This window comes from Hemiscyllium ocellatum, chromosome 23 (assembly GCF_020745735.1).
Source record: "Hemiscyllium ocellatum isolate sHemOce1 chromosome 23, sHemOce1.pat.X.cur, whole genome shotgun sequence".
Taxonomy (NCBI): Eukaryota; Metazoa; Chordata; class Chondrichthyes; order Orectolobiformes; family Hemiscylliidae; genus Hemiscyllium; species Hemiscyllium ocellatum.
This window is the reverse complement of record NC_083423.1, coordinates 56,686,436-56,702,266: the sequence shown is the minus strand read 5'-3', so window position 1 is coordinate 56,702,266 and position 15,831 is coordinate 56,686,436. Positions and strand designations below refer to the sequence as shown.

The window sequence follows — 15,831 nt, the reverse complement described above, 5'->3', positions numbered from 1 at the left end:
AAGAAGAGCCAGGAGCAGGAGTAGGCCATCTGGCCCCTTGAGCCCACTCTGCCATTCAATAAGATCATGGCTGATCTTTTCATGGCCTCAGCTCCACTTACCTGCCCTCTCACCATAACTCTTAATTCCTTTACTGTTGAAAAAATTACCTCTCTTAGTTTTAAGAACATTCAATGAGGAAACCTCAACTGTTTCACTGGGCAGGGAATTCCACAGATTCACAACCCTCTAGGTGGAGTAGTTCCTTCTAAATTCAGTCCTAAATCTGCTTCCCCTAATTTTGAGGTTTTTGTGATTAGATTAGATTACTTACAGTGTGGAAACTGGCCCTTCAGCCCAACAAGTCCACACCGACCCGCCGAAGCACAACCGGCGCCATACATTTACCTCTTACCTAACACTAGGGGCAATTTAGCACGGCCAATTCACCTGACCCACACATCTTTGGACTGTGGGAGGAAACTGGAGCACCTGGAGGAAACCCACACAGACACGGGGAGAACGTGCAAACTCCACACAGACAGTCGCCTGAGGCTGGTGCTGTGAGGTAGCAGTGCTAATCACTGTGCCACCGTGCCGCCCACAAGAGGTTATGCCTTCTTGTTCTAGTCTCACCTACTAGTGGAAACATCCTATCTATTTCTATTTTATCTATTCCCTTCAGAATTTTGTATGTTTATATAAGACTGCTCCCCCCCCCCCCCCCCCAATTCTTCTAAATTCCATTGAATATAATCCCAGTCTACTCAGTCTCACCTCATAAGCTGACCCTCTCAATTTCGGGATCAACCTAGTAAACCTCCTCTACACCCTCTCTAGTGCCAGCACATCCTTTCTCAAGTAAGGAGACCAAAGCTGCACACAGTACCCCAGGTGCAGCCTCACCAGTACCCTGTACAGCTGCAACATAACCTCCCTGCTTTTAAATTCAATCCCCTTAGCAATGAAGGACAAAACTCCATTTGCCTTAATTACCTGTTACACCTGCAGACCAACTTTCTGTGATACATGCACAAGAACACCCAGGTCCCTCTGCACAGCAGCATGCTGCAATTTCTTACCATTCAAGTAATCGTCCTTTTTCCTGTTATTCCTACCAAAATGGATGACTTCACATTTATTAATATTGTACTCCATCTGCCAGACCTTTGCCCACTCACTTAAACTATCTATGTCCCTTTGCAAAGTTTCACAGTCCTCTGCACACTTTGCTTGGCCACTCATAGTGTCATCTACAAACTTTGACACACAACGTGTGGTCCCCAACTCCAAATCATCTCTGTAAATTGTGAATAATTGTGGTCCCAACACTGATCCCTAAGGCACACCACTAGTCACTGCCAACCAGAATAGCACTCATCTATCCCCACTCTTTGCTTTCTGTTAGTTAACCAATCCTCTATTCAATACATTCCCATAATGTCATGCAGCAGCCTTTTGTGCGACACCATGATGAATGTCTGGAGATCTAGATACATCATATCAATAGGTCCCTAGTTACTGCTGTGCTCATAATGTTTTCATAGAATTCCAGTAGATTAGTTAAGCATGACCTGCCTTTCATGAACCGCCCATGCTGCCTCTACCTAATGGGGCAATTTCTATCTCGATGTCTTACTATTTCTTCTTAGATAATAGATTCAAGCATTTTCCCACTACAGAAGTTAAGATAACTGGACTATAATTCCCCCATCTTTTGTCTACCTCCCTATTTAAGCAGTGGCGCCACATTTGCTGTTTTCCAATCTGCTGGAACTGTCCCAGAGTCTAGCGAACTTTGGAAAATTACCACAAGTGCATTTGCTATTTCTCCTGCCAACTGTTTTAGTACCTTGGGATGTATTCCATCAGGGTCAGGAGATTTGTCTACCTTTAGCTTCATTAGCTTGCCTAACTCTTTCGTGATAATGATTGTTTCCAGGTTCTCATCTACTTTAGTCTCCTTGTCGATTATTGGCATGTTATTCGTGTCCTCCACTGAGAAGACCAACACAAAATAACTGTTCAATTTCTCTGCTATTTCCTATATTTCCATTACAAATCCCCCATCACATCCCGTAAAGGACCAATGTTTACCTTAGCCACTCTCTTTCATTTATAGAAATGTTTGCTATCTGTCTTTATATTCTGACCTAGTTTACTCTCTTAATCTCTCTTTTCTGTTTGGCTTTTTTGTGACTTTCTGTTGACCTTTAAAGTTATTCCAGTCTTCTAGTTTCCCATTGAAAGAGAAGGCACACAAAGACCAATTTGATAGCCTCCCTTATTTCCTGAGACACCAATAACAGATAATCCCACTTCCTACAGTTCTTCCTTTTCACTGGTACATAGTTTCGCTGTATTCTAAATTCATACTGTGATTGCTCCTTTCAAGAGGCTCCCTAACAATGAGATCATTTAATTATTCCTATCTCATTACACAGGACCAGATCTAGGATAGCTTGTTTCCTCATCAGTTCCATTACATACTGTTCAAGAAAATTATCACGGATACACTCAACAAATTCTTCCTCAAGGCTACCCTGACCAACCTGGTTCGACCAATTGACATGTAGATTAAAATTCCCCATGGTAATTCCTGTACCAATTATACAGGCATTAGTTATTTCATTGCTTATTGCCTGCCTCAACATGATATTATTTGGTGGCCTGTAGACGACACCTAACAGTAAGTTTTTCTTCTTAGAATCTTCAATTCCCACCCAAATGGATTCAACCTTATTCTCCATAGGACCTATATCATATCTCACCACCGCCATTATGTTATCCTTAAATATCAGAGCCACACCACTTCCCTCACGTTCCTGTCTGACCTTCCAAATAGTCTGATACCCCTGGATATTTAACTCCTAGTTGTGACCATCCCGCAACCATATCTCTGTAATGGCTATTAAATCATACTCATTCGTGATGATTTGTGCTGTTAACTCATCTGCCTTGTTTTGAATGCTACAAGCATTCAGGTAAAGTGCCTTTACGCTAGTTTTTACACCCTCTTTATGAATTCTAACATCTCCAATAATAATATCTCCTGAATTATCCTTCGTTTTATAACTTCTTTCATAGTGTGCCATGTAGTTAACCACTCCTGCACATCTGCTAACCTGCTGCTTTCCTTTCTATTTACCATCATACTTCCGGTCGTTTTCCCCTTCCTATCCCCGATTCACTAGTTTAAAGTCCTAGTGACCACCCTATTTATCCTTTTTCGTTAGAACACTGTTTCCAAATTGGTTCAGGTGAAGAGTGTCCCATCGACACAGATCCCTCCTGTTCCAAAACTGATGCCAATGCCCCATGAAATGGAACTCCTCATTCCCACACCACTCCTTTCGTCACATGTTTACTTGCCTGATTTTCTTATCCCGAAGCCAATTTGCATGCGGCTTGGGTAGTAATCCAGAGATTATAACCCTTGAGGACCCATTCCTTAATTTCATTCCTAGTGGTTGATAATCCCCAAATAGGTCCTCCTTCCTTGCCTATGTTTGCCCCAACATGGACCACAACAACTGGGTTCTCCCCCTCCTTCTCCAATATCCTTTCAAGCCGGTCAGAGATGTCCAGCATCCTGACACTGAGCAGGCAACACACCATGTGGGACTCTTTATCCTGTTTACAAGGGATACTATCTATCCCTCTAATTATAGAATCCCCTACAACTACCACTTGATGTTTTGATTCCACTCCCTCCCCCTCCCCCGAAGGCCTCCTGTACCATAGTGTCGTGGTCAGCCAGCTCATCCTCCTTGCGACTCTGTTCCTCATCCAAACAGGGAGCAAGGACCTCGTACATGTTGCACAAGGTCAAGAGCTGAGACTGCTCTACCTGGATCCCTCTACTCAACTCACTTGCTGTCACACTCTGCTGTCCCTGGCCACTGTCTGAATTTGTGATACTTAATGTACCAGGTGTGACTGCGTCCTGAAACAAAACATCCAAGTCCTTTTCCCCCTCCCGGATGTGCCGCAATGTCTGAAGCTCAGTTTCCCTCTCCTCAACTCTGAGCTAGAGTTCCTCGAGCAACCAACACTTGCTGCAGATGTGGTAACTGCAGTTCACAATGGGATTAGCTAGCATCTACCTCCTGCAGTTACAGCACAACACCTGCCCAGCATTCTCTATTATTTTCTCTCTGAACTAAGGAGATTCTAAATTCAAATATTTTCTTTTCTTTTTTCCCTTTAACCCCACACTACTGCCTAACTGCAGTAGTGCTTATATTTTCTTCAGCACCCATGTCGTGTGTGTAGGTGTGAGACACTGTAAAAGACAACTGGTGTACAAATCTTTATTCAGTTTCCACCACCAGGAAGAAAAACACCAGGGTGGCCAGTGACAGCAGTGTCCTTCTCAGAGGGCAATGCTGCGTGATCAAACAGTGAAGGGGAGGGCAGGGATTAAATCAAAATAAAGTTGGGCAGGGAAATAATACACTCCACTCCCTGCAGTGCCCACCTTTCCCTGAAGATCTCGAGGGTGTTGGTGGACACCATTGGCTCCTTCTCCAGGGACATCCGGGCTCTGACATAGCCGTGGAAGAGGGGCAGGCAATCGGCCATAGTGACCCCCTTCACAGCCCACTGCCTGGATCTGTTTATAGCCTGTTTGGCCAGGCCCAGGAACAGACCCACGAGGAGGTCTCTGACCTACCCTCCACTCTCTGCAGCGGGTGGCCAAAGATCAGGAGCATGGGACTGAAGTGCCCAGTATTATCTACTTAGTTAATTAATTTATTAGTTAGCTAATCCCTAATTAGTTAATCTAGTTTGTTTTGGAGTGTCTTTTTTTCAAATCTCAGACAGATTTCCTATCAGCCAATCAGGTCACAGCATTCCTGTGACATCACGTTTTCAGTTTGGTCTCAGTTACTTGCTTTGCTCCCTGTGGTCAGTTAGTTATATACGTACAGCTCTGCTCCACCCTCCACCCTTGAAAACAAGGCCGTGAATCCCCGCAGTCAGTTAGTCATATACGTACAGCTCTGCTCTGCCCTCCGACTCCGAAAACAAGGTATACTACATGAACCTCCTCCATCATCAATTCAACAGCTTTCCAATTGGAACTACTTCCCATCCCAAGCAAGAGACTGAAAATCCAGAGGCCCACACTAATGCTGTGGAAATATGGCTTCAAATGTCAGCCCGGCAGCTGGTGGAATTTAAACTTAATTAATAAATCTGGAATTGAAAAGTCATCTCCATGAAGATGACTCTGAGAACCACCATCAATTGACATGGAAGCCAACCTAATTCCCACATGTTCTTTCGGGAGGGAAACTGTCATCCTTACCTACATGTGACTGCAGACTCACAGCAATGTGAGTGACTCTTAACTGTCATCTGAAATGCTACTCGGTTCAAGGGCAATTGGGCTGGGCAACAAATGTTGGACATCCAATGGAAAAAGGTATGAATTAAATCTCTACATTTTCCAGGCAGTTAGTGACTTCATCTCAAGAACTACCAAGGATTCCAAGAAGCTGAACATAAAATGCATCAATCAAATTACTGCAGCTTTTCAACTGTAATCTATCATAGTGAGCAGAATAACCCTTACAGGGTGTTACAGAATTGCAGCTTCTGACATAATTTGTTTTCTGAAAAGGGAAACCAGGCAGAATGTGGCAAATTTCAACCTGGAAGACTTGGTGTTCATATAGAAAAGATTTGTGAATGGCGACCTCTCTAATTGGAGTAATGTGTTCAGATGTTCAGGCCTCAGGAACATGCCTCAATATTTCACAGCTGCTACGTCAACATTTTGGAATGTCTCACCTGAAGGAACTATGGGAGTGCCTCCTTCCCCACGCACAATTTTTTTTTTAAAAAGAGAATCAGCTCTATTTGTATTCGTAGGGTGCAGACATTGTCGGATCGACCAAAATTTATTGGCTTGGAGAAGGGGCGGTGAGCTGCAGTCCATGAGCTGTAGGGATGTAAACAATGCTGTTGGGCATTCCTGGAGTTTGACCTAGCAACACCTAAGGAGTAATAAAATCAATGGCTGTGTGCGCCATTGTCATTTCCAGTCCCTTGGTAGATGCTGTCTAGTTTTGTTAGCTTTATCAGACATAGGAGCAGTTTGACACTCCTGAGTGACTTGCTAAGCTGTTTGAAGGACTTGGAGAGTTGGCCACAATGCTGTTGGTCTGGACACATATATAGGCCAGACCAGGTGAGGACAGCAGATTTCTTTCCCTAAAGGACTTTAGTGAACCAGATGGGTTTTTCCACGAATTGTTTTGTGGTCAACACGAAATTAGCTTTGTGAGGTATGAAGTAGTTGGTTATCGTGCAGATGTTTTGTTACCATGCTGGGTGATGATGATGATGTTACAAAACATCTGCATGATAAGCGAGCAGGTCAGCAAGCTAACCAATTACCTCATCCACAACCTGAGCTACAACTTAGCAAAAAACCTTAAATTTCAGATATATCAATTGAATCAAAATCTCACCAACTGCTGCAGAAGGATTCAATCTGTCTTTCCCAGAATGTACTGCACTGTGTCTGACTGTGAAAGTTGCCCTCATGCCAGAGGCACCCCAGGTGCTATCTCATTAGAGAGAGGCAACTAATTGTGAGTTGAACCGCAGGGTCATCTTGCCTTGGGCAGAGCCTCCGTGGTGACCTCAGCTAGGATGGGAATTGAACCCCAACTATTGGTGTCACTGTATCATTTCGCGAACCAGATTCTGAGCTCTGGATTCCGAGTGCAGTGACAATGCCACTCCACCACCAGCTCTATCCGAGGCTGTGGCTCTTTATAAAATATAAGGTCATGAGGGGAAGGTCTGTTGATGATGTGTATTAGTGATGCCAATGTCACTTGACCATGTAGAGTGACCTGGAAAGAGGCAGAAGCTATCCAGAGTCTAAGAGAATGTCTGTTTCCACGTTCCTGTCAAATATATTTAAAGAAAACAATTTGCAGTACTCCAGAAGCGGCACTTGGGAGATTAAAGCTGCCAAACCTCATACATGCAATAAAACAAGGTGATTTCCTACCACCTTCTCAAGGTAGGATGGGCAATAGATGCCAGCGATGTTTAGATTTTTAAAAATCCTCTTTTTTTTTAAAACTACCTTGTACACTGGATAATTAAATCGATCTTTACAAGTAAACCTGATGGATGATGTTTATCATTAGGCTGATGTTTTGATACAAGCACCAGTAAAACCTGTTTCCCAAATAGCAGGTCATCCACCATCTTGAAGGCAGCTAGGGATGTAGAGTAATGCATTGAGGCCATTCATCTCATCATGACTTTATCAGCTCTCCTAATGACCATCGTGATTTAGTGCCAATTCCTCCCCTTCCTCCATAATACTGTAAGTATCAGTAGTGTCCTTCAAGTGTCCATTGAATTTTCTCTTCCTTAATTTTGCTGCCAATATGTTTTCATACCTTCCCTTTGCTTCCACATGTTCCTTCTTTCAGTTAACTTTACAATTTCTATACTTTGTGCTATGAGAAAAGCTCATAAGAGTCATAGTCACAGAGTCATTCAGCATGGAAGCAGACCCTTTGGTTCAACCAGCCTATGATGAACATAATCCCAAACTAAATTAGTCCCACCTGCCTGTTTCTGGCCCATATTCCTCCAAACCTTTCCTATTCATGTATCTATCCAAATATCTTCTAAACATTGTAATTATACCTTCATCCACCACTTTTTTAGGAGGTTCATTCCAGACTTGAATCACCCTTTGTATAAAACAATTGCCTCTTATGTCTTTTTAAAATCTCTCTCCTCTCACCTTAAAAATCTGCACCCTAGTCTTGAAGTTCCTCATCCCACAGAAAAGCTGACTACCACTACCTCTCATTATTTTATAAACTCACCTCTCAACCTCCTAGGCTCCAGTGAAAAAAGTCTCAGCCTATCTAGTCTGTTGTAAACTTTATTTTCTCCCCTCTTACATTTGGGGCAGGTTTAAATTTGGGATGAACAATAAATGAGATCTTCTGAGAGATATTCTTAACCCGAGAATCGATTAATAAATGAAGGAAGTTATGAAGCGATGGTTTCTGGAGGAAGGTTGGGAAAGGTAATACACATTAAATGCCAAGAATAAAAATAGATTGGAAATGTATTCATTAAAGGTCATAAAGGAACAGGCAGAATCATTTGCTCCTAATCTAGAGACACAGTGAATTGGAGAAGGGAGATATTTTGTATAATATGTGGGCCTTGATAAGGTGGCCAGGAGAGTTGTGTACAGTTCATGCTTCATTTTTGGAAGATATGAACACTGGCAAAGATACTACTGGGGATGAGGCACTGCACGTATTGGGATTATTGACCGAAGCCAAAAAGGTAAGGGATAGCTGAGAGTTTATGAGAAATAATAACAAAATAGATAAAGAAATAGTAACAAAACTGATTATCGCAAGTTTAAAAATTATTCCACACAATGTCAAATTCCCTGCCTCAAGACATTATCATACAGTCATAGAGATGTACAGCATGGAAACAGACCCTTCGGTCCAACCTGTCCACGCCGACCAGATACCCCAACCCAATCTAGTCCCACCTGCCAGCACCCGGCCCATATCCATCCAAACCCTTCCTATTCATATACCCATCCAAATGCCTCTTAAATGTTGCAATTGTACCAGCCTCTACTACATCCTCTGGCAGCTCATTCCATACAAGTACCACCCTCTGCGTGAAAAAGTTGCCCCTTTTATATCTTTCCCCTCTCACTCTAAACCTATGCCCTCTAGTTCTGGACTCCCTGACCCCAGGAAAAATACTTTGTCGATTTATCTTATCCATGCCCCTCATAATTTTGTAAACCTCTATACGGTCAACCTCAGCCTCCGACGCTCCAGGGAAAACAGCCCCAGCCTGTTCAGCCTCTCCCTGTAGCTCAAATCCTCCAACCCTAACAACATCCTTGGAAATCTTTTCTGAACCTTTCAAGTTTCACAACATCTTTCCGATAGGAAGGAGACCAGAACTGCACGCAATATTCCAACAGTAGCCTAACCAATGTTCTGTACAGCCGCAACATGACCTCCCAACTCTGTACTCAATACTCTGACCAATAAAAGAAAGTATACCAAACGCTGCCTTCACTATCCTATGTACTTGCGACTCCACTTTCAAGGAGCTATGAACCTGCACTCCAAGGTCTCTTTGTTCAGTAACACTCCCTAGGACCTTACCTTTAAGTGTATAAGTCCTGCTAAGATTTGCTTTCCCAAAATGCAGCACCTCGCATTTATCTAAATTAAACTCCATCTGCCACTTCAGCCCATTAGCCCATCCATTGAACTCAAACCTTAAAACAAAATTTGGAAAGGAATTAATTCTTTGATAAAGCAGAATATTAAAGGGTGACTTAATATCAGTAGCACCATTGGGAGAATTTGCAGACTATCCAAAAACTGGCCAGATACTTGAGAGTGAAGAGGATGGTAGTCAGCTTCAGGATGGTATCAATGGTTTGGTTGAATGGGCAGAAAAGTGGCAAATGGTATTCAATCCTGAAAAATGTGAGTTAATGATTTGGGAAGGGGAAGGGCTATACAGGAGGATATTGAGATGGGTAGAGTAAGTGAGAGACCCTGGAATGCATGGGTCCTAGACTGTGGCCGGAGGTAAGTAAGGTTGTAAAGAAGGCATATGGGATACTTTGTTGATGTAGCACAAGAGCAGGATGTAATGCTGAAACTAAGTAAGCCAATGGTTTGGTCACTGCTAAAGCTTTGTGTACAGTTCTTGTCACCACATAACAGGAGGGACGTAACTGCTCCAGAGAGGAAATTTACAAGAATGTTGTCAGGGCTTGAACATTGCAGCTTTGAGGGGGGAGAGATTGTATAGGTTAGGGCTGTTCCCCTTAGAACAGGGGAGGCTCAGGGATGAGTTAATTGAAGTTTACAAAGCAATGAGGGGCTTGGGTAGCATGGACAGGGAAGAGCTGTTTCCCCTCATGCAGCAGTCAGTGATGGAGGGAGAGTGCTGTATTAAAATGATTAGTAGAAAGATTAGAGGAGACACGAGGAGGATTGTTAGGGGTCGGCACAGTAGCTCAGAGGTTAGCACTGCTGCCTCACAGCGCTAGGGTCCCAGGTTCGATTCCAGCCTTGGGCGGCTGTCTATGTGGAGTTTACACATTCTCCCCATGTCTGTGTGTGTTTCCTCCGGGTGCTCCAGTTTCCTCCCACAGTCCAAAGAATGTGCCGGTCAGGCAAATTAGCCATGCTAAATTGCCCATAGTGTGAGGTACATTAGCCAGAGGGAAATGGGTCTGGGTGGATTATTCTTTGGAGGGTCGGTGTGGACTTGTTGGGCCAAAGGGCCTGTTTCCACACTGTCAAAAAAATCTTTTGACCCAGAGAATGGTGGGTGTCTGGAATTCCTGCCTGGGTTGCAGATTGAGGTGGAACCCCTCGAGTCACTTAAAAGGAATCTGGGTTTGCCGCTGAAGCACTATAATCTACAAGGTTGTAGATCAGGGGTGGAAAGCAGGGAAAAGAAAAGTAGCTAGTTTATTCAGCCAGTGCAGACCTGATGGGTAGAGTAGCCTTCTCCTATGCTGTAATTTTTCTATGTTATCTGGAGCTGGATTAGATAGATTGGTATATTATAATCCAGGGAGAGGAAACTATCGTTTAGGATGTGATACTGAGGATTATGGGTTATGAGCGATAGAGTGAAATTTTATTCCTCAGGATATTCTAAATTGTATTGGGATTGAAGAGAAAGGGGATAGACTAAGTGAGATGTTAAAGGTCTGAGGAGCAAGCGGACTAGGATTGGACACGGAAGTCTATTTTAGCCTGTGTTTGCACCGTTTCTTTGGATCCATGAAGGTCCCAGATTTAAACAGTTGAGTATCTTAAGCAAGCCAACATTCCAATGAGTATTCAATGAGGCCGAGCGTTCTTTCCAATCAATGCTTATCCCTCATGAAACTGATTCTGTGCATTTTTTATTGCTGAATTGGGGGAGCTGGAAGTAGGGTGGACAGGAAGAGCCTTTTTCCAAGTATGGTGACGGCGAGCACGAGGGGGCATAGCTTTAAATTGAGGGGTGATAGATATAGGACAGATGTCAGAGGTAGTTTCTTTACTCAGAGAGCCGTAAGGGTATGGAATGCTTTGCCTGGAACGGTAGTAGATTCGCCAACTTTAAGTACATTTAAGTCGTCATTGGACAAGCAAATGGATGTACATGGAATAGTGTAGGTTAGATGGGCTTCAGATTGGAATGACAGGTCGGCGCAACATCGAGGGCCGAAGGGCCTGTACTGCACTGTAGTGTTCTATGTTCTATATGTTCTATGTGATTGCTGTGTTCCTTCGGTAATGTAAGTGACTACATCTCATAAAGGTGCTTAGTGTTATGCGACATTCTGAGAGAGTGAAAGGTGCTATATAAATGAAGTTTTTCACTATTTTTTCCAGTCTGTCACTGAGTGATCAGCTCCTTCCCCAGTTCCTGAGGTTCTCCATACCTTTCTCTGACAGGTCCATGGGAAGTGTATCTGTCAACACAACACCATGGGGGAGCACTGTGAACGGTGCAGGCCTTTGTACAATGACCGACCATGGAGACCAGCAGATGGCAAGAGGGGAACTGCGAATCCATGCCGGAGTAAGTAACAAGATGACTTTTGGCAAGCTTGCTTTCATCGGCCAGAGCTTGATGCAGTGGTACAAGACATTGGTGAGGCCACATTTGGAGTACTGCATGCAGTTCTGGTCACCCTACTATAGAAAGGATATTATTTAAACTGGAAAGAGTGCAGAAAATATTTACTGGGATGCTACTTGGATTGGAAGGTTTGAGTTTTGTGGAAAGGTTGGATAGGTTGGCACTTTTCTCCTTGAGCTGAGGGGTCACCTTATAGAGGTCTATAGAATCATGAATGGCATGGATAAGTTAGACAGCTAACAGCTTTTCCCCAAGGTAGCAGAGTTCAAATGTAGAGGGCATAGGTTTAAGATGAGAGGGAAGAGATTCTAAATGTGCAATTCCTTTTACACAGAGGGTGGTGCATATCTGAAATAGATTGTCAACGGTGATGGTGGAAACAACTACAATTTCATCAGTTAAGAAACATTTGGATAGATATTTGGATGTTAGTAATGGAGGGATATTGGGCCATATGGAAGGAAATGGGATTAGTTTAACTGTGAAAGCTGGGCAGCGTGGCCAAGTTGGGCCGAAGGGCCTGTTTCCATGCTGTCCACTTGTATGACTTCATGAATGTGGATTGTTTGGTACATGTTGACCAGAACAGTCCCTGGGAAGATGGCTGCAGAGAGACTGGAGAAACCAGGATTGCTTTCCTGAGCCGGAGAAGATTGAGGAGAACTTTCCCAGAAGTTCAAAACCATGAAGAGATTAAGAGAGAAAGTGGGGAGAAACTGATTCCACTACAGGAGAGGAAACAACTAGAGGATAGAGACTAAAGGTAATTGGCAAAAGAAAGATGATGAATTGGTTTATTCAGCCAGATGGGCTAACTGGTCACTTTCTGTGCTGTAAACTTTTCTATGGCTCTGTGTGATCTGGAGAGGGGTTAGACAGACAGTATTATAATCTTGGGGGAGGAGACTATGGTTTTGGATGGGATACTAAGGATTATGGGGTGCGAGTGAGAGACTAAAATTCTCTCAAATAGCATAAAACTTAACAAGTACTTTATGTCAGTCTTCACAGTGGAAGACATGAGTAACATGCTGAAAATGTGTTGCTGGAAAAGTGCAGCAGGTCAGGCAGCATCCAAGGAGCAGGAGAGTCAACGTTTCGGGCATAAGCCCTTCTTCCTGAAGAAGGGCTCATGCCCGAAACGTCGATTCTCCTGCTCTTTGGATGCTGCCTGACCTGTTGCCCTTTTCTAGCAACATATTTTCAGCTCTGATCTCCAGCATCTGCAGTCCTCATTTTCTCCTTGAAGACATGAGTAATATCCCAACAATTAAAGGGAGCCAGGGGGCTGAGTTGAGTATGGTTACCATTACAAAAGAGAAAGTGCTAGAAAAGCTAAAAGGTCTTAAAATTGATAAATCTCCTGGCCCCGATTGGATACATCCTAGAGTTCTGAGAGAGGTGGCTGAGGAAATAGCGGAGGCATTGGTTGAGATCTTTCAAAAGTCACTGGAGTCAGGGAAAGTCCCGGATGACTGGAAGATCGCTGTTGTAGCCCCCTTATTCAAGAAAGGATCAAGACAAAAGATGGAAAATTATAGGCCAATTAGCCTAACCTTGGTTGTTGGTAAAGTTGTAGAATCCATCATTAAGGATGTGGTTTCTAAATTCATGGAAGAGCAGAGTCTGATTAGAACAAGTCAACATGTATTTAGTAAGGGGAGGTCATGTCTGACAAACCTGTTGGAATTCTTTGAAGAGGTGACAAGTAGATTAGACCAGGGAAACCCAGTGGATGTGGTCTATCTAGACTTCCAAAAGGCCTTTGATAAGCTGCCACACGGGAGGTTGCTGAGCAAGGTGAGGGCCCATGGTGTTCGAGGTGAGCTACTGGTATGGATTGAGGATTGGCTGTCTGACAGAAGGCAGAGAGTTGGGATAAAAGGTTCTTTTTAGGAATGGCAGCCGGTGACAAGCGGTGTCCCGCAGGGTTCAGTGTTGGGGCCGCAGCTATATATTAATGATCTGGATGAAGGGACTGGGGGCATTCTAGCGAAGTTTGCAGATGATACGAAGTTAGGTGGACAGGCAGGTAGTACTGAGGAAGTGGGGAGGCTGCAGAAGGATCTAGACAGTTTGGGAGAGTGGTCCCGAAAACGGCTGATGGAATTCAACATGAGCAAATGCGGGGTCTTGCACTTTGGAAAAAAGAATATAAGCATAGACTACTTTCTAAATGGTGAGAAAATTAGTAAAGCCAAAGTACAAAGGGATCTGGGAGTGCTAGTCGAGGATTCTCTAAAGGTAAACATGCAGGTTGAGTCTGTGATTAAGAAAGCGAATGCAATGTTGTCATTTATCTCAAGAGGGTTGGAATATAAAAGCACCGTTGTGCTACTGAGACTTTATAAAGCTCTGGTTAGGTCCCATTTGGAATACTGTGTACAGTTTTGGTCCCCACACCTCAGGAAGGACATACTGGCACTGGAGCGTGTCCAGCGGAGATTCACACGGTTGATCCCTGGAAAGATTGGTCTAACATATGAGGAACAGCTGAGGATTCTGGGATTGTATTCATTGGAGTTTAGAAGATTAAGGGGAGATTTAATAGAAACTTACAAGATAATACATGGCTTGGAAAGGGTGGATGCTGGGAAATTGTTTCCGTTAGGCGAGGAGACTAGGGCGCGTGGACACAGCCTTAGAATTAGTGGGGGCCAATTCAGAACAGAAATGCGGAGACATTTCTTCAGCCAGAGAGTGGTGGGCCTATGGAATTCATTGCCGCAGAGTGCATTGGAGGCCGGGACGCTAAATGTCTTCAAGGCAGATATTGATAAATTCTTGGTGTCACTAGGAAATAAGGGCTACGGGGCAAATGCTGGTAAGTGGAGTTGAAATGCCCATCAGCCATGATTGAATGGCGGAGTGGACTCGATGGGCCGAATGGCCTTACTTCCACTCCTATGTCTTATGGTCTTCTATTCCTCAGGATATTCTAAATTATATCGGGATTGAGGAGAGGGAGTAGCAGAGTAGAATGTTAGAGTATAGGGCGAGTTGTTATGACAACCTGAAAGATTGGTGGAAGCCAACTCTACAGTTACACCCAAAAGAAGATTGGATAAATATTTGGAAAGGAGGAATTTGGAGGGCAATGGAGAAAAAGCACAGGGAGTGAAGAGAATGGAATTAATTGAAGTGCTCTTCCAAAATAGGCATACAGGCACAATGGGCTGAATGGTCTTCTCCTCCTATCCCATGTGACTGTATCATTCTAACAAGTAAAGGTTGAGCACATACAGCTGGAGAGAGATGTGTCTCAAGATTGATTCCAGACATGAGTGGAATAAATTGATGAATACCATGTTGGGGTCAGTATTGGCTCAGGGGAATGCTCACATCCAGAGAAGAGAGGAGATTCATGTACACGATACCCTACCACTTTGGCTAGTGCCATACCCCCGACCCATTCCTCATCCCCAGCACTCTTCTCAAACCCGGACTCCATCCCCACTCCTTGATGCCCTCCCCATCCCCTGACTTCATTTCCCTCGCACCACCTCAGTTCATTGTGCCCACACTCCATCAGATGCGCACTATGGGCAACTTTGCCAGGCCATGAGGAATGTTTCTCTTTGCACAGGATATGATTATGGCCTTGGTGAGCAGGGATGAAGCTCCCTGCTCCAATCTAGCGCTAGACCAGGGCCCCATTGTGGCCTGTTCTCCCCATGAGGATTCATCCGCCCAAAGGCCTCGGACGCAGGCCCCGGTGGATAGGCCACACCTGCCAATTTGCTGTGTGACCCACTTCCTCTCCGAGGCCTTGGTAAAATGTGTCATGGTAAATTTAACGGGCCTTTGTCTGTGATGGCCCCTAACGACAGGTGGACACTCTCTGTACCCTAACAACAGCCCACCCAGCTAACCACTGCCCTAGTGCTGGTTTCAATCAAGTCTCAATCAAGCTCTTTAAGTTTTTAAAGCCCTGTTTTAAAGAACTGGCAAAGGGGGATTGAAACATTCTGATCTCCAAATTAAGTACCATTTATGTAGAGAATAAAGACCAATAAAATCCGGTTGGCCAAAATTGGCAATTTCTAGGTTGGGAAGTCATCCAGGAGAAACTTTAATGCAGACAAATGAATCATTTGGCATTTCTGAATGAGTTTGTTCCAATGAGTTTTAGTTCTGTCTTGCTCGCTTGAAGCA

General features: G+C 43.9%; 1 protein-coding gene across 1 annotated transcript in view; it reads left to right on the top strand.

Moving 5' to 3' along the window:
• Nucleotides 1-15,831, top strand: part of ntn4 (netrin 4) — a 60,105-nt gene that overhangs the window by 29,468 nt on the left and 14,806 nt on the right. The window contains exon 4 of the mRNA XM_060843274.1: nt 11,490-11,616. Within this exon, the coding sequence (XP_060699257.1) occupies nt 11,490-11,616 (127 nt within the window). The remainder of the gene's footprint in view (nt 1-11,489; nt 11,617-15,831) is intronic.